At 38.1% G+C, this 24,765-nt stretch overlaps 1 protein-coding gene across 1 annotated transcript in view; it reads right to left on the reverse strand.

The window, feature by feature from the left end:
• Positions 1-5,827: 5,827 nt before the first annotated feature.
• Positions 5,828-24,765, reverse strand: part of LOC149261278 (actin-related protein 7-like) — a 318,254-nt gene continuing 299,316 nt past the window's right edge. Inside the window, exon 7 of the mRNA XM_089421958.1 lies at positions 5,828-5,851. Within this exon, the coding sequence (XP_089278084.1) occupies positions 5,843-5,851 (9 nt within the window). The 3' untranslated portion in view covers positions 5,828-5,842. The remainder of the gene's footprint in view (positions 5,852-24,765) is intronic.

A 24,765-nucleotide genomic window follows, 5' to 3' on the forward strand; every position in this document is an offset into this window, starting at 1 on the left:
GGTAACACATAGAATTATACCAAATTATTTTAAAATTGAATCAAATTTCTATTTTTGTTCTAACATAATAATCTGATGAATATTTCAAATGAAGCAGTTAACTCCTAGTTAGATTTTATCTTGACATGTTTAGTACAAAGAATAAATTTGTTAAACATGAAACATAAATGATTCAAAATGCACAATTAAGTATACATGTTTATATCTATATATTAATATTAACCATGCAATTAAGTTAGAAATTTTCTTTTATTATAAAATTGCTTAAATTGAATTATGAATTATAAATAGTTATATATATTTTTTGTTATTTTATAATTAGAAATTAATACTATTTTTATTTACATTCAAAAGTGCCCCTTACATTTCACGCTTAAATATTAATGTATCACTTTTTAAATTACATTATCCTATTGCTTTTTAATGTTCTAACTACACTAATTATATTAAAATAAGAATAATATTTTAGAAAAGATATTAATAGGGCATAAAAAAATTCTCATAAAGTTTCATTTGGACCAAAAAAAATATGCGTTCGCATTTCAATTACAAAATACTTAAGTGTGTGCATTGATAAGTATCATGAAACAAAATTCATCTAAATTGGCCAATAAATATAAATGCTTATTTAGTCCAATAATTTTCTTCATTTTTCATGTTCACTATTAGACTTTTTCTTCCAACCAACCATGTAGCCATGTTCTTAAATGTGAGCATTGATAATTATCATAAACCAACCGTTCATCTAAATTGACCAATAAATACAAATACTTATTTACTCTACCAATAATTTTCCTCATTTTTCATTATCAATTTAACAATAAACCTTTTTTCCTTATAACCAATCATATAACCATGTTCCCAAATATATTATTCTCCCTTTTAGATTAAATTATCTTAAAGCGCACAAATGAAAGGATTTGATACAAAGGTGAAATGACCCATTTGACATAATTCACACACAATTCCAACATAATCATTTTACATAGGCAGTTTAATAAACATGGTGAGAGAAATACATTAGTCCAATTTTCATTGGACGAACTTTATTTGTTACTTGTTAGTTAAATTCTCAAGGTTAGAGACTTGGGCAATTTTACTCAGTGAAAGCCATCACCTTAGTTGTATGTATACTTGAGTAAGTAGTCATTTCAGACACAAAAGATGGATTCACCCAAAGGAGAACAAGGAGCTCTCACTTGTTTTACCCTTTTTAAATCTTTATAGGAAGATACCTACTGCCATTTTAACTCGATAAGGAAGGCATAATGATCGCTAACTGCTTGTTGACAAATATGTGGTCCGATCCTTGATTACACTCTGCGTTAATGAATTTATAGATCAAAATTTATTGTCCAAAAACAAGGTGTTGTCCTCGTTTACAAAATCAATGAAGAGATGTCTAGTAGGCAATGAAAAAAATCATTATATTCAGTGGGGAAAATAGAATGGTGATACTTATCTCTGGCCTAGATTCATATCTAAAAATTCACTCTAAAAATAAGTTCAAAGATTTACATGGATCAAAGTTGTGGTGCAAGCTTACTATAACGTACTTCAAAACATTGTTTCTAAAAAAAAAAAAAAAAAACTTGCTTGGCGTAATTTTTTTACATTTAGTCATAAAAATAATTTACTAAAGGAATGGAAATAAAATAAGTAAATACAATTGAAGCCGTAAAGAAGAACACATACTGTCGCAATGAAGAGATGAGAAAAAGGTCATAGTGTATGAAAATCTTCATCATAAAGGAAGTTTCTAAGTTCATGATGTTTCATCCTTCACTTGGTAGAAATGTGATTATTGACCTTTTTGAAAAATAGCAGCCTTTGAATCAACATATAATGATAATAATAATAATTATATATTTTTAAAGTCATAGCCAAGTTAGACACCGATTTGGTGTATACGACTTCCTTGTTTGTGGGACAAGAGGCTCGCCTTCATGTAATGATTTAATTGCTAAAGTCTACAAAGGTGTACACATTCTACCCCCATTTAGATTTGAGTATGTTCTCCTCTTACAACGAAATACATGCTCTTCACCATTAAGCCCACTCAATATGTCCAATGAAATGAATAGGAATATGCATGCGTAAATCTGTAGTGGTAATGACCCCTCTTTGGAAAGCTAAGCAATAACACAAGAATATTTCATGTATGATTATGTAAGAAATCCATATGATTGAGGTTGAAGTCGATAAACATTCCCAAACAATGTAGGAAAAAGAAAAGGCCCTAATATGAACTATTATAAATGGGCCTTTCATTATATATGTTTATAACAACCAAAAAGCTAATCCATTATAAGAGATTTCAAGAGATGATTTCGCCAACAAACTAGGGGGCAATGTCTTCACCCTTTATAATATTAATAAAGCGTTGTTCAATTATATATATAAACATACCCCATACATCTATTATATTGACTAAAAGTGCTTATAATTGAATTTAGGCTTTCGTGGCCCATGGGGCTTTGGATTGACAGTGAATGTGTGCACTGTTAAGACACTCCTTGCGATAGGTCACTGGTTCAAATCCCCCGTGGGTGCTTACCTATAAAAAAAAAAGAATTTAGGCTTTTGTAATCCATATTATGAAGAGTAAGAAAACTTTTAGTAAAAATCACATCATCAGAGTTTTGTTGACGCGTTTCAAACCATCCAGTGTGGTTCATCTTCCGGACAATATAATGAACCACAATAAACCACACTGGATGGTTCGAATCGCGTCGTCCGGACAATATAATGAACCACAATAAACCACACTAGATGGTTCGAAACGCGTCGACAAAACTCTGATGATGTGATTTTTACCAAAAGTTTTCTTACTTTTCTTAAAAGTGCTTATCTTTTCACTTCAATTCCTAATGTAGTATATCAAGCACAACACATTATAGAAAACTTACATAATCATATTTTAAAGAATATATGTGTTTTTATATAACCATATTTTAGACAATATATGTGCTTATTAAAAATTGTAACTAATTAAAGAGCATAAATACTATTTTGGGTTAACTATACTATTTTGGGTTAACTATAGGGTTTTCCTTGTTTTGGTAAAAGAAAAAAAAACCTTGTAACATACTAATATCTTCATAGCATTCTTATCACAACTTGGAAAAAAAAAATTATTTACAAAAGTTCATAACCTAAATCATAACATATCTAGAACTATACAAAAAACATGTTTATAACTATAGAAAAAATCAGGAAAAGGAGTAGAGCAGCTCGTCTTTATTAAGTGTTTGTTGGTCGAAAGACAATTTTTGAAACCTATGTACCCTTATTTGTTTCTCTCTAGGAGGTCAAACATTATTGAAGCAAGGGAAGATGAACTTGCAATCTACAAGAAACGATGGAAGGATGTTGCTAATCCCCCTCCAAAATAAAAATAAAAACGAAAAGGAGAATGCAAGAAAAATTTTACAATTAAGAAAATATTTTCAAAACTACACAAATCCTAATAAAACATTGTATAGATAAATATATACACACCCCAAACATCTATTTTGTTTTGACTTAGTTACAGTAAAAACCATTTTTCGTCAACGTTTAGTATTATTAGTATTTAATTATAACATTTACAATAATAATTATTACTATTATCATTAATTATTATTATGAATTGTTATTATGAATTATGAATTATTTTTTTGTAAGCTAGGGAGAGACCTTCTTTTTCTATTATCGCAAATTGAAATCACTACATGCTTGTGGTGATCTCAACCCGCCCCGAGGGGAAACCGGGTTTATTGACCACCTTAAGTTTTTGATAGCTATCCAAAAATAAAAGGTTCTCATTCTGTCTTTCCATGCTTTATACACATCACCCTTATGGCTATTAAAACTGTTTTTTGTCTGCATACTAGATTAACAAAAAGTCCTACAGATAACTAACTATAACTAGAGAGAGATTTTATAGAAACCTCTAATTATCATGCTTTCTCTACTGGTTCGCTGTGCTTGCCTATTGCTCCTTCTCCTTTTTGAGTCCCGATCCACTCGCTTGTAACTGCTGCTGAATTTCGTCCATCTTCTTATCCTGCATGAACAAGGTGATTTGGATGTTCCTTAGCTCCTTTTTCAGATTTGGAATCCCTTGGGATAATTCTGCCATTTCCATGGCTACTTGTTCCATAGCCTTGGCAAGCAGTCTCTTCATAACCCAATAGACGTGAAGAGATTGTTTGTATAGTGTCATGCGACTGCGCGTATTACCCGGATCCGGGAGAAGATATTCCCAGTCCTCTAATTCCGACTCTGACTGAGCCTGAATTGCCTCCTCTTCCAGCTGCTCGATAATCCTCCTGATTTTTGGATTGGTATTTTCGCAATAAGCCCTTTCAGCGAACTGCACTTTCCTGCCTATAGATTTCCTCCCCCTCCTAACATTCCCTGTTACGCTGTCCTCTCCGATTCCCGTCGTTCCTCCTCTGCCTCTTCTTCCTCGCCTGCTTCTCTCTCCAGCTCCTCCTCTTCTCCTATATCCTCCCCTGCCTCGCCTTCTTCTCCCTCCTGCTGGACTTCCGCATCCCTCTCCTTCCTCCTGTTACTGGTAGCCCCCTGCGTCATCTTTTCCTCTTTTCAGAACCTTGGCCCTTCCTAACCTTCCCGTCCTGCCGAAACTCTCACTCCCTGGTTCTCCTTTCTCTCTATCAGAGTTGAACATCTCAACGTCGTCCTCTGAGTCATCATGGATTGAGAGAATTTCCTTCTCTGTATCCACCTCCATTATTCATTTGCCTTTTTCTTCTCGGTACCCTCGGCCTTGGTTTCCTCCCTCTGTCTTACTCCTCGTCCATCTTCTTGAGGTCATTCTGCTCCCCTCAGCCATATTCTCCTTGCACTCTGACTTCCTCCTCTGAATTACTGCTCTCTCTTCCAGATTCCTAATCGTCCTCCTTCTTCGTGCTGTGTTCGTCGTTGCTTTGCCAATTTTTCTCGTTCTTCTGCATGCACCTTTCCTGTTCCTTCGTTTCTGCCACCTCTTCTCGCTTATACCTCCCCTCCTCCTTCGCCTCTTGTGGTCTGCCTCCCTTTTCATCTTTCTGCCCATTTCCTCCGTGCTATCATGTCTCTGTCTAGTCCCTGACACCCTGACAAATCTACCCTCCTCCATCGGTACTCTACCATCTTAATATATATTAATAAATCATTTAACTAACTATGAATTAATATCAAATAAATTTTTTAAGAACAATAGAAAAGTTAAAAAAAACCTTAAAAATAAATAAAAATTTAATTAATTTGTTAATGAGATTCGTTTAAAAAACAAGAAGATTTTCTAATATTATCAAATCAATGATATTTATTATAATTAATAATTATTATAATGATTATCAAAAATAATTTTTTATAATAATAACAATTATTATTATTATTATTATTATTGAACGATTATTATTTACAAAATAACTAGTACTTTTTTCCACTGGAAAAATCATAATTTTTCATTAAACTTGAAAAATTACATATTGTAGATGCACGCTGCATATGCTATGTGTCTAATAGCCTCTGAGGGCTCGGTAGAAAGATAAAAAAATATCAACATAAATCCCAGAAACATGATGCAGGATGTTCATTCAGTCCTTCTATTTTATCTACATATTTGCCACGCAGGGCCATGTATATATTTCTATCCAAATATAAACAAAACCTGTACAATAGTTTCAAAAATATCAGATATTCAGTTCATGGGCTATCAGCCTTGTGGTAATGTGGGTCTATGTATGGTCGATGGTAGTATTGGTATGCATTTGACCCACGCTGTTCCTGGATCAACCACTCTCCTCGGGGAAGTGTCGTGGCCGCCTTGGATAGCTCATCAGCACTGCTGTTATGTTCCCTGTAGATATGATTGCAAGTGATATCATTAAAATGAACCTTAAAAATATTTATTTCATCCAAAATATTACTGAGTGTGTGAGTGTGACAAGCAATAATATTATTGAACCAGTCTATAATGATCTTCGAATCTCCATATATATTAATGCTCATGCAGTTATGTCCCAATGAAAAATGCATGAGATGACGAAGAGTGATGAGTTCAGCAAAATTGTTTGAGCCAACCCCCAAACCCATCCGGACTTTGTAGTAATGTTGTTCACTAATGTATAGGATGAATCCACCTCCGCATCCCTGCTGTTGGGCTGCACCATCAAAAAATGCCCAAGGGGTATTTTTATCGATATGCGGAGGGTCGTGAGGCCTGCGAGTTCGAGATTGGGGAGGCTCAGGCATCTCGTTATAAGCCGATATAATAAGAGCTGTGGTATGTGGCCAACTCACTGATTTGCTGTCAAATATGTTCCGGTTCTGTGCTAACCAGAGATACCAACTGATGATTAATGGGAGGCTCTGTAATTTTGATCCTTTATGCCGGTGATACCAACTTTCCCAAGCTCTGTTTATGTCATCACCTTCCCATGATCCCGTGAAGCGAATAGAAGTGGAAATATAATGCCACACGTCCATCAGGGCAGTGCATTTTAGAAAAAGGTGTGTAGTCGATTCTGCTACATTTTTACACAGTGTACACCAGGTAGGCCCGTGGATAGCTCAGTGCATGAGATTTTCACCAGTAGGGACTTTTTCTTTTAATATGCACCAAAAAAATAGTTTGACCCGAGGAGGCGCTGTGAGTTTCCAAATAGCCTTCCACGAGAAAGTAATCAAATTCGGAACTTTGTGTGAAATCAACACTAGATAACCCGACTTTGGAGTGTAAAGACCACTGTCAGATTGATGCAAAATGAGTTCATTCGGACCCTCTTTGATCCTTATGTGCGATTCAGTAAGAGCAGTAATATAATCATTCCATTCTTGGTGCTAGCATTGTGGTAGATTAATCTGTTGTGCGGATTTCCAACTTTGTGCAAAAATGGTAGAATTATGAGGATCCGCAATGTTAGCCAGGACCTTAATCTCATGAGAGTGTAAATACTGTATGAGGTTCCTGGATAAAAGATGTCTACCACTGCTTCCATTCCAGGGGTCTAAACCAATGCGAGCCAATGAACCATTGTTTATTCTCCAAACCAGATTGTCCCTAATGAGAGGTAGTGAATGTAGAAGTGCCTTCCAGACAGATGAAATGCCAGCTTTGGGCCAATTAGGAAGCCGTATCCATTCCATGATACTCAGAGGCCAAATGTATTTGTGATATGAGATGCTAGTCCAAAGATTTTGTCCCGTGAGCAATGTCCACCCCATTTTTGCAGCTAGAGCTTGTGCAAATAAGGGAAGGTCTTTTAGGCCCCAGCCTCCCCATTTTTTGGGCAGCGCAATCTTGTTCCAGCCCACCCATGCAAATATTCACTTGTCCTGATTCCCATTCCAAAGATATCTGTTATAGATTTGGTGTAGCCTGGCCAAGATGCTTCTAGGAATCCAAGCGAGAGCCATCCAATAGACAGGCGTAGCCTCAAGTACAGATTTAACCAATACAAGTCTACTGGCTCTGGACAAATATCGGTGACTCCATAAGTTGAGTCTTTTCTCCAATTTTGTGACGAGCCAAATCCAATCAGCTATTTTCTGGTTGACTGGCTTTATCCAGAACCCTAGGTATTTTAGACCCCGATCTAGTGGATTGATACAGTATGGGAACAGACGATGAGCGAATTGAGACTCATGGATGGAGGTTCAAGTGAAGGTGATAGTAGATTTTGAGTGGTTTGCTAGCATCCCAGTGGAAGATGAGAAAAGGGAGAGGATCTTGGAGAAGGAGCGGGAATCCCTGATACTACCATCAAGAAAAATAATGACATCATCCACGAACAGTAGATGGGTGAGAAAATAGTCATCAGATATCTTGAGACCACAAAGATCACCATCTCTCTTAGATGATGCAATCAATCGACTGAGACCATCCATGACAATCAAAAATAGGAGAGGAGATAGGGGGCAACCCTATCTGAGACCTCTTTCAGAGTGGGAAAAATGAGATGCAGACCCATTGATGAGTACACTGAAAGTAGGGGTGGTGATACAGGCCATGATCCAGGTAATGAAATTGTGGGGGAAGCCCAGATGGATAAGGAGCATCTTAATGTATAGCCAACTGACCCAATCAAATGCCTTTGCCAAATCGATCTTAAGGGTGATGGCCTTTAAGTGTCTGGTCCAGATGGAATGCATGGCTTCCTGACTTGAGCCAATAGCTTCATGAATCTGATGATGTTCAAGAAAGGCAAATTGTTGAGGGGCAATGTGACGGGACAGGATAGGGTGGAGGCGATTTGCAATGATTTTGGAGATGATCTTATAAAGACAATTGCACAGAGAAATGGGTCTGTAATCATTGAAAGAGGATGGGGAGTCAGATTTAGGAATGAGGGCGATAAAGGTCGAGTTGATGGCATTATATAAAGACCCAGATATTCTGCATTCCTCCACTACCCTCAACAGGTCTTGGCTAAGAAGCTCATAGAAAGCAAGGTAGAATTCGATGGTCCAACCATCCGGACCCGGACTCTTATCCTTTTTGAACCATTTTAAAGTGCCCTCGAGCTCCCCAGGTGTCATAGGGTCAAAAAGTGCCTTAGCTTCATCCTCATTTACAAATCTGGGGAAGTGTCCAGCAACATTGATAATGTCAGCAATATTCGAACCCGAAGGATTTTTGTAGAGGTTCCTGAAATGGGTAGAGCCTAGGTGGGAGAGCTTGTTAAATGTATCGGCCACCTCTCCATCTGGTGTCAGAATGTTCCATATGGTGTTTGTGACCTTTCTTCCTTTAGCGTAGTTATGGAAAAACCGAGTGTTGTCATCCCCTGCTTTTAACCATATAGCTCTGCTTCGAAGACGAATAGATTCCTCTGTGTCTTTTAGAATCTGAGACTTCTGGTTCTCAAGCTCCACCAGGTGAGATTTATGTTCAGCAGTGATGAACCCCAAGCCTCACTCATCAAGTATGGAGCAGAGTTCTGATTCTATGTGCAAAAGATTCGAATTCTCCCTCTGATGTTTTTCTCTGGCCCAATTGATGGAGATGTGCTTGAGTTGGGATATGTTGGAGTAGAAGCCTTTTGCCAAGGAGTCTGATCAATCAATCAGATTTGCAGCCCAAAAATTCGTGACCGAGCGAATATAAGATGGGTCTTGTAGCTAGACATGATTAAACTTGAAAGGGGCTTTTGGCTTATGGTGAGGTCCTAGAATCTCCAAATATACAAGGGAGTGATTCGAAATGCCTCCAGCTCCTACCCATTGTTTGTAGTGATGCAGCTACTGTATAAGGGACCCTTTCATGATGAATCTGTCTAGTCTACGGGCAAGGGCAGCCTCACCCACCCTTCTATTCCTCCATGTGGGGAGAGGTTTGTTCATAGGGACATCGATCATATTATATCTCTCAAGAAGATCAGTCATGTAGCCCGTGATCGAGTTCACCTGGGCCATGGACCCCCAGGATTCACCATAGCCTAGGGAGAAATTGAGATCGCCCCCAATAATGATATGATTAGCAGAGAAAATGGAGAGACCAAGTAGGTGCTGCCAAAAGTGTTCCCTTTGTTGACATGGACCATAGATGTTGATAACCCTAACGCTGGTCCCCAGATCTGCCGGAAAAAGATCAATTCCCATAAATCCCTGACCACCCCAAGAAGCTTGAACATTGAGGGTTTTGGGGTTATATCTAATCGCAAAGCCATCAGAACTCCCAGTAGAATCCATGGTCGAAAAAATCCATCTCGGAGAGATAGAGGTTAAAGAATCGGTGATGAGATTAGCCGGGCCTAGGGTTTCTTGTAGAAGTATAATGTCGACCGGTTCCAACTCAAATAGTCTACGCAGGGCTAGTTTCTTAGAGGCACTAGCCATACCCCTGCAGTTAAAAGAAAGACATTTCATGGGGGAAAGCTACCAGGGGTGTTCGCTGCTCTAAGAACCCCGTCAAGAGTAGATTGGCGGCCAGAGGCAACTTCAGCTCCAGCACGTCTGATAGCTTTTGATAGGTCGGATTTTCTCCCCCGAGAAGTCAAGGGGGCTGAACCAGGTATGGCAAGACCCAATCCGGCAAAATGCATCGGGGATCCTCGAGTTAGTATACGAGGATGAAGATTGTAATGATGAGATTTTGACCCCCTAGATGAAGATGGTGAAGAGGAGGGCGAGGATAATGAATGTAAAGAGGGGGTAGATGGTGCAATGACAGGTGAGGTGGGCAAAGTGCAATGTGCAATAGATACAGATGGTACATGCAAGGAGGAACATAGAGTAATACAAGAGGAGGGAGCAGAGAGAGATGTACCCGAAGTTATGGCGGCTTCTGCTGCTGCCCGAGATTTGGTGACCAACGGCGAGAGAGTTCTGTGGGCCTCGCCGACTTCCTTTTGAGAAATGTTGACCGAGTGAGTAGGATCTGGCGCAGGAGAACGCTGGATAGCCGGCGAGATAGTCCTGGAGGGTGCAACGGATGATATAGAGGTATCCTCTGGTTTCTTTTTGAGGGGGCAGTCCTTGAAAATGTGCCCCACCTTGTGGCATTGTCGACATCGAAATGGAACCCCTTCGCAGTCCAAAATCTGTATCCTGGTGTATTTCCCCCAATGCAAGGTAATCTTCTCCTCCAAGCCCTCGCGAGTATCCAAGTGTATCAAAATACGGGCAAGGGTTCTGTTCCTTAATTCCACGAATGTGCGATCATGGTCAAGATATGTCCCCAGGGCATTCCCTATGCAAATGAAAACCTCCTCACATCAGTACTGTAGAGGGAGCCCTGGAAAGCGAACCCATAGTGGACCGGCCACAATTTGTTCCCTCTCAAGGTCAAAGAGAGGGCTCCATCTCTTTAATAGGACTGGCGTCATCTCAATGTGCCAGTATCTGGCGAGCACCAAGTCTATGTAGTTCCCTTTTGCAAAATGGAGAGAAAACCAACCTCTAGGTAAAACCTGAACCTCAGGTAATTCTTTGAGAATGCCCCCCTAGATTTCCTTGACCCAAAGAGTGAGTCGAGTAGCCGAATACGCCCTTCCACGAACATGTCCGACCAGGATAGTGCTAGCCGTGATAGCTGCTTCCCCAATTACGGAGGTCTCACCGAAGTGGATCGAGATATCCTTTGAGGTCAATTTCACGCACTTAGTTTTTCTTATCCCTGAACGAGGTGTAGATGGGTGGGCCACCAAAGGGTTAGGGGAGCCATCCAGAGGGATGGATTTAGCAGGCCTAACCTTGACTGCCGGAGTCTCGAAACAACCCGATGGAGTATGGAGGGGAACAGAAGGGTTTGGGGCCACCGAAGGATGAGGACCTGTAGACGTCGAAGCTAAGAAAGATGTAATGGGCGGGTTCGGGTCAAAAGAGGGCAACGAGGGCGAAATTGCAGACATAATATGAAGGGTTCTAGGGGACAGAGGGGGAATGTATAGAGCGGGGGAACCCAGGGAGATATTCCCAGCGTAAGGAGGAGCTAAACAGTGCTCCGGCAAGGCGACCACTGGTATTCTATTTGGCAGAAGAGGATCCAATGGGGTACTAGGGCCAGCTTCCGAAGATGAGAAAACTAGGCACCCAAAAATGACATGCTTAGGTTGCGGGTCCTCGGTATAATCCACCTCCTTCGTTTCCATTGAATCTCCCAATATACCAGCTGAAGAAGACATCCTGAAAACGACGGATGGGCCAGGAACGGGAAAGGTGGCTGCTAACTCACAAAATAACTAGTACTTACTTACAAGATCTATTAATTAATTAAACTATAAATAAAAATCAACATTTAGTAGTAAATATTTATAATAATGATTACTAGTTTTAATTATTAAAATCAACATTTAGTAGTAAATATTTATAATAATGATTACTAGTTTTAATTATTAATATTAATTATTAAGACTATCATTATTAATCCATATTAAGATTTAGTTATATTCAGATTAAGATTAAGGGTTAGTATTTGATTAAGATTAAGGATTAATTAGTATTCCATTAATAATTAGATTTAATAATAATAGTTTTTAATATTTTTCAATTAATAAATTAACTCTTCAATAATTATTCAAAATTATTCAAAAATTACAATAAAAAACTTAAAAATGAGGATAATAATAAATATTATTAAACAACGAACCTTCTCATCCTTAAATCAACTCACCTCATAACTATTTAAATCTCTCATTTAGCTCTTCTACTATCAACATTCAAGAAGTCCTGATGATGGATCCCTGTTGGGATTTGAAACATTGACGAAAATGGTTTTTACTGTGGGTTCTCCGGAAACTAAGTCAAAAGATATAAACCACAGATGTCTAAAATCCATAATCTATTTTGTTGTTTAAAAGTATTCATATTTTCAATTTAGTTGCTAATGTATCAAACACAATGCATTCTAGAAAATGTAATCGTATTCTAGAGATTATATGTGTTTTTTAAAGAATGTAATCGATTAAAATACATAAATTCATAAAACAATATTCTTTGAGTTAATGAAAAAAACGTATCACTGGGCATTACCATTGTGCACTTCCCTTCATTTCAAGGATGGTAACTAAGGGTAAAGACTAAATTCTTCTAGGGTGTAGGGCTAGGTCAACAACTCATGAATGGATCAAACCTATCTCAACATTGACTGAAAAGGGTAATAAAGTGAGATTTGAATAGGGGTGGGAATGACAAGAATTTTCTTACAACCACTCAAGTTAGACCCAATTTACATTGTAATATTTGAACATATCAATATCTTCATATCATTCTTTTTTTTTATAACCAAAATGAGTAGATTTTTTAAATATATAAAACATGCCCGTTCGCGTACAAAATCGGGAAATTACAAGGTATTTTCAAGCCTACTAAGGGCTGTTGATACAACATTTGTTCTGCATTCCTTCTATAAGAGTTTTCACTGTGGCTTTCACAAAAATTCCTCATTCTAGAGATCCTATAACTATATATTCCAGGAATAAATATTTACATTTGAAGTGTGCCATTCAAAAACAGTAAGTAAAACGAGAGGGAGTACATACTAAACATCCATTGGCATTGGATTGTTCATATCCAGGCTAATGGAAAATTCTTCATTGGTTATGTTTAGATCTAACCCGGTGAAGTCTTCTTTGTTACTCTTGCTCCTCCCCTCCACCTTGAGCTTCAACTGCTCAATTTGTTGCCGCAGCGCATCCACCTGATCTTCCAATTGGTGAATTCGTTCCTTCTTCTCTAATTTCCTCTCCTGCATGGCCAAATTCTCTAGTTGTTGTTGATGGATGCAACGCTGCAACACAACTAACCGTTCCCCTATCTCAAAGTGATCCTGCACACATTTTTTGCGGGTTTGCTTGTTGCTATCTCCATCCATAGAGTTTCACACCCACGACCCCCCTGTCCTCGGCCTGTAACGGCCCCATGAGCCCCACAGGGAGCTATCCTCTGTGCTTTGCACACTTGTATGCATCTTCATACTACCTCCAACTAGCTTATCCATAACAAACCCCACTATCGTGGCCTCCTGACTCAAGGATACCCGTGACCCACCGCTCCAGGAACCCACCGTCCTCCAAATCTAAAGAGTCCCTGAGGTTTCGTTCCAGAACCCCCTCCCAAACAAGTAGAGTATCAACACTTACACTCACAACCTGCATACTAGCGGCCACACTCTGACAAGAAAACCTCTAGATTTCAACAATAGAATTGTCCCTAAGGTTCTATTCTAGAACCCCCCCAAGTCAAGCAAACTAACATAAATCAACCCATCAGACCTCACCCAAGCAGCCACACTCAGATGGCCAACCCCCTGAAGATTAACACTCGAATACTCAGGAACAACAGAAATCGCAACAATTGACACTAAGAGATGTCAGCTTTAGCCATCAGACCTTCGTAGAGGCCACTTGAGCAGAAAAGAACCTTAAACAATAAAAGATGAACATACCGTTATTCCTTAAGTAGAAAATGCAGGATTGTGTGATGATGTAGTACAATAGAGAGGTACTACTAGAGCTGTAATCACGATGAACTTCCATAAATTCCCAACAGTCTGCCATTATTTCCCATCTCTGCTCCTGGTCTGTCATTCTCATCCAAACCTTCCTCCCACGAGCGACCAGAGCATTTCTGAGCATGAGAATTAATTGCTACTCCGAATTCCCCATTAACTTTCTATCACCTGAGATGGTGCGCCGACCTTTGCACCATGATCCAGGGCATGGGAGTTGGATACTCACACTTTGAAATCTACCAGGCACAAGTGTTGTACCAGGGTGACGAACATAGACACATCGCAACCACAAGTAGAGGAAGCCCATGCCACAAGGCCTAAGGACATGCTAGGTCCCACATGGTGTGATGTGACAGGGGCCAAGGTGCAGGGGAATGGAGTCGGGAGAGGGGAACATGACGGAAAGGAGGGGAGGAGGGACGAAACAAAAGAAGGGAATACCAAGGAGAGAGGGGGGAGAATGATGGAGGATAGGGATGGGAGGGTTAAATAGGAAAAAGGGAAAATGGAGGGAGGGGAAGGGGGGTCAAAAAGAGAGGGAGGGTGAAGGGGTGGGGGGGGGGGAGGGAAACCAATAGGCTAACTTCAGAAACCAAATTGCGTAGTCCCAATTGCTAATATTTGCTAACTTCTTAGCTAGACCAAGAATGTCTTCCTCAACCCAGAACTTGAAGCTCATGAATGCAATTAGGGGATGCAAATCATTCCTTCGACCTCATTCATAATACTTCTTTTTTTCGCCCAACTGGTAGGCCTGATTTGCCTGTTTATCAACTTCTTGATTATTCCCTCTGAGAATATGAAAAAAAGACACTAAATCGAAGGAGGGGATCAACCCTTGGGATCTCTTGATAATTTGATTTAGGATAATGTTTTCTCTGATGAAGTATAGTTCATATGCCTAAGGATCAACATGGAGTCCCCTAAGACCTATATTTTTTTAAGACCCTTCTTTTGAGCCACTGTTAGACTTAGAAACAACCCATTAGCTTCTGCTTCGTTGTATGTCTTTCTTCCAAGCCCTAAAGCATATCTATCTTCTATGGTTCCTTCAGGATTAATGAGAATCCCTCCCCCTCCTTCGACCCCAATCTTCATAGCATTCTTACCATAAGCAAAATATTTAGAAAATCTCATGACCTAAAACATAACATATCTACAAACCTACTACTGAAAAAACAAAATATCAGGGATGGAGAGTAAAGCAATTGTTCTCCAAAGTGTTTCAAATTTGGAGGTAGTGTTTTGAAAATTATGTACCCTCATTGACCCTCTCCAAGTAACCTAATTTCTTAAGATGGAGAAAGATTACAAGTGTTAACTTGTGACCCAATGGATTTGATGAAGAGGCATTCTCATATTCCCCTCTAAAATGATAAAATCCCATACAAAATATTTAAAAGTTTGAAACTGAAAACACATCTATTACACATAATCTCGAAAAATCTACAATTCAAAATACATATTTAAAACAATAGAAAATATTTAAAAGTCTAGAGTTGAAAATACATTATTATAGATGCATATAAATATCAACAAACCCAAATTCATAACCTAAAACCTATAAAATATTTAAAATACACAATTCAAAGTATATGTTTATAACTATGATATTGACCATGAACATTATTTTAGAATTTTATTATTATTATAATTTTGCTTAAATTGAAATATGAATTGATAATAATTATATAGAAATTTGGACATTTTATAATTACAAAGTAATATTTTTTTTATTCACATTGAAAAGAGCTTGTTTTAATGTTTCATGCTTATATATTAATGCAACATTTTATTATTTTATTAATTTTTAACGTTCAAAGTACACTAATTCTATTCAAATAACGCAGGCCTTAGAAAAAGTATTACTTGGGCACTAAAAAATGTTTCCATAAAGCTTCAATTTGAACAAAATACTTTTTATTTATATTTCATTTAAAATAAAATGCTTAAATGTGAGTATTAGTAAAAATTATAAAACGACATTCATCCAAATTGGCATATATCATCTGTTGGCATATGACACAGGTTTGGCGCTATGACACAGGTGTTGTCCTTGATGGCAACTCACTCAAATGACAGATCACAGTTCAGGCTCTCAGAATGAAGAAAAAAGAGATATACACAGGTTCCTCTTAACCAAGTTGCGTATACACGCGGGATCGCCGATCAAAAGGAGCGTATACGTATGCACGCACTTTCATGCAAGGAAAAGCGCGTACATGTGGGAAAACTTATTTTTAGTCCATGGTATTTGGACCTATGGTTTTGGACCATGGTATCTCGTCCGAAGTGTTGAACCCAGGTATTGGGTCCATGGTATTGATTCTCTATGGTTTTGGACCGTGGTATTGAGTAAGGCCTAAGACTATAAAAGGGGAAGGAGATCTTTAGGCAAAGGTATTCACTCAAGGATTGAATATCTTATGAAGAGCAAGATCTAGAACACTGGTCATCGGGTTATGGTGCATAGTTGGATCTGAATCAAGGAGGAACCTGAGTGCAAGGAGAAGGATAAATTCTATTGATGGGTCAAGATCTTAAGGCTTGAAGAGAAGTATCTTTGTGTGATTTTGATCTATTATATTTGGCGCATGACTTGATCTATAAATCTGATGATCTGGGTATTATTGATGTCTGAATAATTGAAAAGGGTAAGATTATATTTTATAGATCTGTATGCAGGTTCAACATAGCAAAGGCACGTATACACCCTGGTTAGGTAATTCAAAATAGCATATACGCAGGTTGGCCTTAACATAGAAGCATATGCACACAGGTTATACATACTAAAGTAGCGTACGTCTCATGAAACATGTTTTAGCTACTTTTGTTTATTGCTGCAGTGTTCTGGGTTCATGATTGGTTTTTGGTTACTGTTAATATATTCTGGTTACAACATTCAGAGAAGTAATTGTTTGATTCAGTTTTGATTGAAGCAAAGGAGATTGGTTGATGCAGATGTATTTGATGTTTTTTTATTGATGGATCCAGTTTGAAAATTTATGAAACGTGGTCCCTGGAAGAAAAGAGAAGGTTGTAGCTTTCTGTAGGTCAGCACCTACATATTAGTACATCAGCTAGTACAAGAGCCAAGGGGGTTGTAGCTCCCTTCCAGGAGAAGCTCGAGAATGAGAGAAGGTTGTAGCCTTCTGCAAGTAGAAGCCCGCGTACTGATATAAGACTGCACCAGTACAAAAATATTGTAAAAAGAAGTTTCTTATTAAAAGAAGAAAGAGACGAATTGCAGCAGGTGGTTTTCACCCACATTGGGTTTCCACCTTATATATTGTGTTCATGTGTGTGATGATCTGTTCTGTTTTACTGCACCTGTTTACTGTTATTAAGGTTAATGAAGTTCTGATGCACTAATTAAAGATCAACATTTAATAAATTGTAAGTTTACTGATATACGCTGGTTGCTTTAGACACAGTTGCGTATATACGCAGTTTCCCATAACTGAAGTTGCGTATACAAATTTGATTATGAAATGAAAATTAATTGATTTGATAATATTGATTCACCCCCCCCTTCTCAGTATTATTTTCAACAATTGGTATCAGAGCAAGTCCTTCAGAAGAAGCTTGATCGCTTGAAGGAAGATCTATCATCATGAGCAACTACGAAAAAGAGGCATCGATCAGACCACCAACCTTTGATGGGAGCAACTTCGTCTATTGGAAGGTAAGAATCACAACCTATCTTCAATCTCTTGGTATAGAAGTTTGGGATATCGTGGAAGCAGGATACACATTTCCATCAACAACTCCTACAAATATGGCTAGTAAGAAGCAATATGAAACAAATGCAAAGGCTGTCAATACTCTATTAGGAAGTTTATCTCAATCAGAATTTGTCAAGGTTATGCAGCTCAAAACTGCAAAAGAAATATGGGACAAGATCGTTCTGAGCTATGAAGGAGACGATCAGGTAAAATGTGCAAAACTACAAACTCTCAGAATTCAATAGGAAAATCTCAAAGTGCACAATGATGAAAGTGTGGCTAATTATTTATTACGTATAGATAAGATTGTTAATCGTATGAAAAACTTGGGTGAAGAGATAAAAGAAGTTACTTTGGTTGAAAAGGTTCTAAAATCTTTATCTTCTAAGTTTGAATCAAAAGTTTCTACCATAAAAGAAAAGCAGAGTCTACAGAGCATTACCATGTAACAGCTGCACGAAATCCTAACTGCTTTCGAAATGAGAAAAGGGGACCATCAGACAAGAGAGAAGCCACATTCAAAGCTTCAGGAAAAGGAGATTACAATGAGTTAGGACATATGTCAGAAGGAGAGGAAGAATCAAACTTTGTCAAGAACCTTCAATGAGGTTCTGGAAGATTCAGAGGTAAGCTACCTTTCAAATGCTTTGCTTGTGGAAGAGTCGATCACTATGCAGCCAAGTGTCCTCATAAAGATAAGCTTGACAAAGGTAAGGAACCAGTTAGATGGAACATAAAACATAATGTAAGTAAGAAGAGCTATTATACCCATGAAGACAGTGATGAATTTTCATTTAGTGATGAAGATGAACAATGTAATGATTATAGACTTTTGATGGCTTTTGAAGATGGTGATTTCTTGGATGCTATAGATGAAGATGATCTCTATGAAGAAATTTCTAAACTTAAAATCTATTTAGAAGAAAAGAGTATGATCATAGATACTTTGACATTCCAACTTGCTGAAAGGGAAAAACACAATGAAAAGTTAGAATGTGAAATTGTGGGACATAGAAAAGATATTGAAAAAACAAAAACTCTTAATCTTATATTTGCTAAAGGACCTGAAACTTTAGATGAGATGATCAAAGTGCAGCGTTATCATCTAATCAAGACAGGTCTTGGATATTCTGAAGAAGCATCTCAAGCACAAAAGCCATCTGCCTCCAAAAGTTATCTTGATGCAGCAAGGAGAAGTGAACAAGTTGACAATCAACAACAAAGGCATAAAGCAGATCACCAGGTAAATCAGGGTCAATCTACTTCAAGGATGAACAGAGATCACCAAATAAATCGGGGGCAATCTACTTCAAGGATGATTCTCAATTTGCCTCAAGAATGGATGTCTATGGAAACTATAATCACCTGGACGATAGGTTTGATAATCACAGGAATTTCTTCAATGGCCAATGTTTCTCTTGTCATAACTTTGGACACAAAGTAGTTCAATGTGTTGCCTACAAGACCATCATGACTAGAGAAGCACGAAATCAAAGGAGTGTGACTGGGATCATGAAAATGACCTACAATAATTTTTCTGCTCTTGAAGATGAAATAGAATGTTCTATTTGTAACAACTTCGGTCATGAAGATTTTGAATGCAGGAGTAGGTTTTGGCAAACAACTCAGAAGGAGCAAGCTTCATTGAGTCCCAAAACATGGAGAAAGAAAGAACCGTAACTAGAAAGATGTGGTATAACCTTATATGTGGAAGGACAGGAAAATCAATGGTACATCAATAGTGGATGCTCGAAACATATGACAGGTGATAAAGAAAAACTTTAGTCATATAGTGCCTTAGAAAAAGAAAGGAAGGTCTCATTTGGAAATGACACCCCTGCTCTCATAAAAGGTAAAGGATCTGTTATTTTGAAAGAAAAAGTCAAAGCTGGAAATGTTATGTATGTTGACGGCCTAAAACATAATCTATTGAGTGTCAGTCAAATGTGTGATCAAGGAAATGAGGTAATATTTCAACCAAATGGATGTATTGTTCGTGATCTTGATACAGGAGAAATAGTGATCAAAGGTATAAGAACTCCAAATAATTTATACATACTCAAGGGAGGACAAAAACAATGATATCTAAGCAAGAATGATGAACACTGGCTATGGCACAGAAGATTGGAGCATCTAAGCTTCTCTCAGATAAGGAAAGCATGCAAATATCAGGCGGTTCGTGATCTCCCTGACATCAGAATTCCAGAAAATACAATATGCAAATCATGTCAGTTTAGTAAGCAAACCGGAACTAATTTCCCTAAGAAGGAAGGATCAACTAGTAAGCCACTTGAACTTGTCCATACTGATTTATGTGGTCCATCTAGGAAAAAGTCACCTCGAGGAGAAGAATACTTCATATTGTTCATTGACGACTTTTCCAGGATGTGTTGGATAGGACTTCTGAAGCATAAAGACGAAGCTTTCAAAAATTTCAAAGCATTCAAAGCCTTGGTTGAAAACAAATCAGATCGCAAAATCAAATGCCTCAGGTCTGATCGAGGAGGGGAATTTACCTTGGATGAATTTTTCGATTTTTGTGAAGAACATGGAATAAGAAGGGAATTCTCTACTGCAAGTACTCCTTAGCAAAATGGAGTAGTGGAAAGAATGAACAGAACTGTTCAACAAATGGTTTGTGCTATGCTTGATGAGTCTAGAACTCCCGCAACCTTCTGGGGTGAAGCTGAATTTGCTGCCATTACTATTCTCAACAAAACAAACGTTCGGGTGAACAACACTCAAAACCCTCATGAACTTTGGTATGGTAAAACTCCTACGGTAAAATACTTCAAAATTTTTGGAAGTAATTGTTACATCAAAAGGAATGATGAAAACCTCGCCAAGTTTGAACCTAGAGCAGATGAAGGCATTCTCCTTGGTTACTCTTCCCGAAGTAAAGGATATAAGTGTTACAATAAAAAACTTGGAAAAATTGTTGAAAGTATTGATGTGGTGGTTGATGAAGCAGGAAACAATCCAAGGCATGTAAAATTCGAAGATTTCGAAGATGATGAGGACTATCCTTCAACATCAAATCAGACTAATGATGAAGAAGAAACCTATGAGGCACTAGAAGAACAAATAAGGGTAGAAGAAAAGAATCCATCCAGGTATGTCCAGAAGAATCATCCAGAGACTCAAATTTTGGGGCATAAAGAGGTAGGTGTACAAACAAGAAGAACTATTTCAAAAGCTTCAAGCTATCTAGCATTGCTCTCCTCCACTGAACCACGAAATGTAAGTGAAGCATGCAAAGATGAATGCCGGGTCAAGGCCATGAATGAAGAACCTGAGCATATTGAAAAGAATAACACTTGGGAGTTGGTTCCTAGACCAAATGATAAGAATCTCATAGGGACAAAATGGATATTCAAAAACAAGCTGAATGAGAATGGAGATGTTATTAGAAACAAGGCTAGACTTGTTTGTAAAGGGTATGCTCAACAAGAAGGTATAGACTTTGAAGAAACTTTTGCACTAGTTGCTAGATTTGATGCCATAAGAATGTTCCTTGCTCTTTCTAGCTTTCAGGAGTTCAAAGTATATCAAATGGATGTGAAATATGCTTTTCTAAATGGAGACTTAGAAGAAGAAGTGTACATTGAGCAACCAGATGGATTCATCCTTGGGAATGATCCAAAACTTGTATGCAGACTCAAAAAGGCTCTCTATGGCCTTAAACAGGCTCCAAGGGCTTGGTATTTTCGTCTGGACAAATATCTCCATCAACAAGGTTTTTCAAAAGGATCAATAGATAACAATCTATATATAAAAATTGACAATGATAAACTGCTAATACTTGTTGTGTATGTTGATGATATCATCTTTGGTAGCAATGAAGAAACCATGAGTCAAAACTTTGCTTTAGTGATGCAGAAAGAATTCGAAATGTCCTTACTTGGTGAGCTCATATATTTTCTTGGTTTACAAGTCCAGCAAAACAAAGACGTTATCTTTCTATCACAAACCAAGTACCTCAAGCATATCTTGAAAAAATATGGGATGGAGGATTCGAAACTAGTATGTACCCCTATGGTAACAGGATGCAGCCTCAGTGCAAATGATGAATCAGCAGCAGTGCATCAACCAACCTACAGATCCATGATTGGAAATCTGCTCTATCTGACAGGTACCCGACTAGACATCATGCATGCAGTGGGAATAGTTGGAAGATTCCAGGCAAATCCAAAGGAAGCACACCTTCAGGTAGTTAAGTGGATTTTCAAATATCTTCAAGGAACACAAAACTATGGTTTATGGTATCCTAGAGACACAGATCTCACACTTCATGCATATACAGATGCAGATTGGGCAGGAAGCGTGGACGACAGGAAAAGCACTAGTGGTGGTGTATTCTTTATGGGTTCCAGATTAGTATCTTGGTTCAGCAAGAAACAAAGTTCAATTGCAATATCTACAACTGAAGTAGAATATGTGTCTGCTGCGTCTTGCTGCACACAACTCCTTTGGATGATGCAAACATTGCAAGACATTCAAATCACTTGACTCCACCTATCTCCATTTTTTGTGATAATACAAGTGTAATCAGTGTTTCAAAGAATCCAGTCATGCATTCGAAGAGCAAGCACATACCTATCAAATATCATTTTCTACGGGAACAAGTGCTTGAACAAAAGGTCAAATTGGAGTATGTCCCCTCCAAGGAACAAGTTGCTGATATATTCACCAAACCACTGCCTAGGGAGACATTTGAATACCTCAAACAAAAGATGGGATTATTTGATACATCATCTTACTGTTGAAATTATCTGTTTCAGAGAACAGTGGCTGTACGCGAGTTTCATGAAGCATATCTTCATACATATGCCGGTTTCTGTGGATACATTCGCGTATATTGTGGTTTGAGGAAAAACAATGGGGCCAGACTTAGGATGAAAAGAGTCTGATATGGGTCTGACAGAGACCATTTGGCACAGGTTCAGGGGGAGCATATACTTCTAATAATGCATTGTTGGCATTATTTTAGAAGATCTTGGTTCAATTTCACAGCTGTTTTTTGTTCAGGTGGAACAGGTGCAGAGGGAGATCATGGTTGCTGGTCTGAATGATGATTGACAGATGCTGCTGATGTTAATTACTGATGACTATCATAGTCTTGTCTTAGATATTTAGTCTCTATGTCATGTATTTCTTTTATTATCAAGGTCATGTAACGGCCTATGTTGGTTTCCCCACTATGCCTGGGATGGATGATGTAATGTTCTTGTTTTATCATGTGTAAACTTTTGGTATATCCCCACTTGGTTGGGAGATGGATGTATGTCTAGAGTCTTTGGTGATAGGAAGGTCATTTATGATGTATAGATTCATGTTCTTTCTTGTAGAACATCTTTTTGCAGACCTTGCCTACAATCAGGGGGAGCATGGACAACACCGCAGAGCAGATATTTCAGCATGTACTCAGGCGGAGCATAACCCTTTGCCCTTGATGAAAAAGGGGGATAATGACTTTGAGTGACTTGGGGTTGCCATCAAGTCCAAAGGGGGAGATTGTTGGCATTATGACACAGGTTTAGCGCTATGACACAAGTGTTGTCCTTGATGGCAACTCACTCAAATGACAGATCACAGTTCAGGTTCTCAGAATGAAGAAAAACAAGAGATATATGCAGGTTCCTCTTAACCAAGTCACGTATACACGCGGGATCACCGATCAAAAGGAGCGTATACGTATGCACGCACTTTCATGCAAGGAAAAGTGCGTACATGTGGGAAAACTCATTTTTAGTCCATGGTATTTAGTCCTTAGTATTTGGACCTATGGTTTTGGATCATGGTATCTCGTCCGAAGTGTTGAACCCACCGGGTCCATGGTATTTATTCTCTATGGTTTTGGACAATGGTATTGAGTAAGGCCTAAGACTATAAAAGGGGAACGAGATCTTTAGGCAAAGTTATTCACTCAAGGATTGAATATCTTATGAAGAGCAAGATCTAGAATACTGGTCATCGGGTTATGGTGCATAGCTGGATCTGAATCAAGGAGGAACTTGAGCGCAAGGAGAAGGATAAGTTCTATTGATGGGTCAAGATCTTAAGGCTTGAAGAGAAGTATCTTTGTGTGATTTTGATCTGTTATATTTGGCGCATGACTTGATCTATAAATCTGATGATCCAGGTATTACGGATGTCTGAATAACTGAAAAGGGTAAGATTATCTTTTATAGATCTGTACGTAGGTTCAACATAGCAAAGGCACGTATACACGCTGGTTAGGTAATTCAAAATAGCGCATATGCAGGTTGGCCTTAACACAGAAGCGTATGCACGCAAGTTATACATACTAAAGTAGTGTAGTCTCAAACACGAAAAATGGATTAAGCCAAAGGAGAATAAGTAGCTCTCACTTGTTTTACCCTTTTTAAATCTTTATAAGAAGATACCAACTGCCATTTTAACTCGATTAGGAAGGTACAATGAACATTAACTGATTTTTGACCAATATGTGGTCTGAACCTTGATTACACTATGCCTTAATGAATTTATAGATCATAATTTATCGGCCAAAGACAAGGTGTTGTCCTTGTTTACAAAATCAATGAAGAGATGTCTAGTAGGCACTGAAAAAAATCATTTTATTCAGTGGAGAAAATAGAATGGTGATACTGATCTCTAGAGGAAGACCTCTTTGGCAAAGATAAAACCTCTAATCCACGCTGAATTCCTTAACATGTTATATATATATATATATATATATATATATATATATATATATATATGAGGTTGTATCAAAATCCATGTCAGAGGTCAGAAATGAAACTTTTCCATGAAGTCCATGTCATATACATCCATAGACAAGTAGAGATTATGGTCAGTACTCAAACATCATTAGGGGATTCTATCCTTGTTTAAGTTCTTAACCCTAATTTTGAGAAGAAATTGTCTACCTACAAAAGTAAAACTAGGAACACAAAAGCAACATTCTGAATTCATTCAATGATATAAGCTTCATTCCTGCAATCTGAGCTCTGAACTACTTACTCAAATAGTCTATGGACCTACTATAACTTAAAGAAGGCTCTTGATTTTTTTCCCCTGGAAAAATCGTAATCTTTCATTATGATTGAAAAA

This window comes from Pinus tabuliformis, chromosome 6 (genome assembly GCF_031772625.1).
Source record: "Pinus tabuliformis cultivar Carrire ecotype Pingquan chromosome 6, CPIR1, whole genome shotgun sequence".
Taxonomy (NCBI): Eukaryota; Viridiplantae; Streptophyta; class Pinopsida; order Pinales; family Pinaceae; genus Pinus; species Pinus tabuliformis.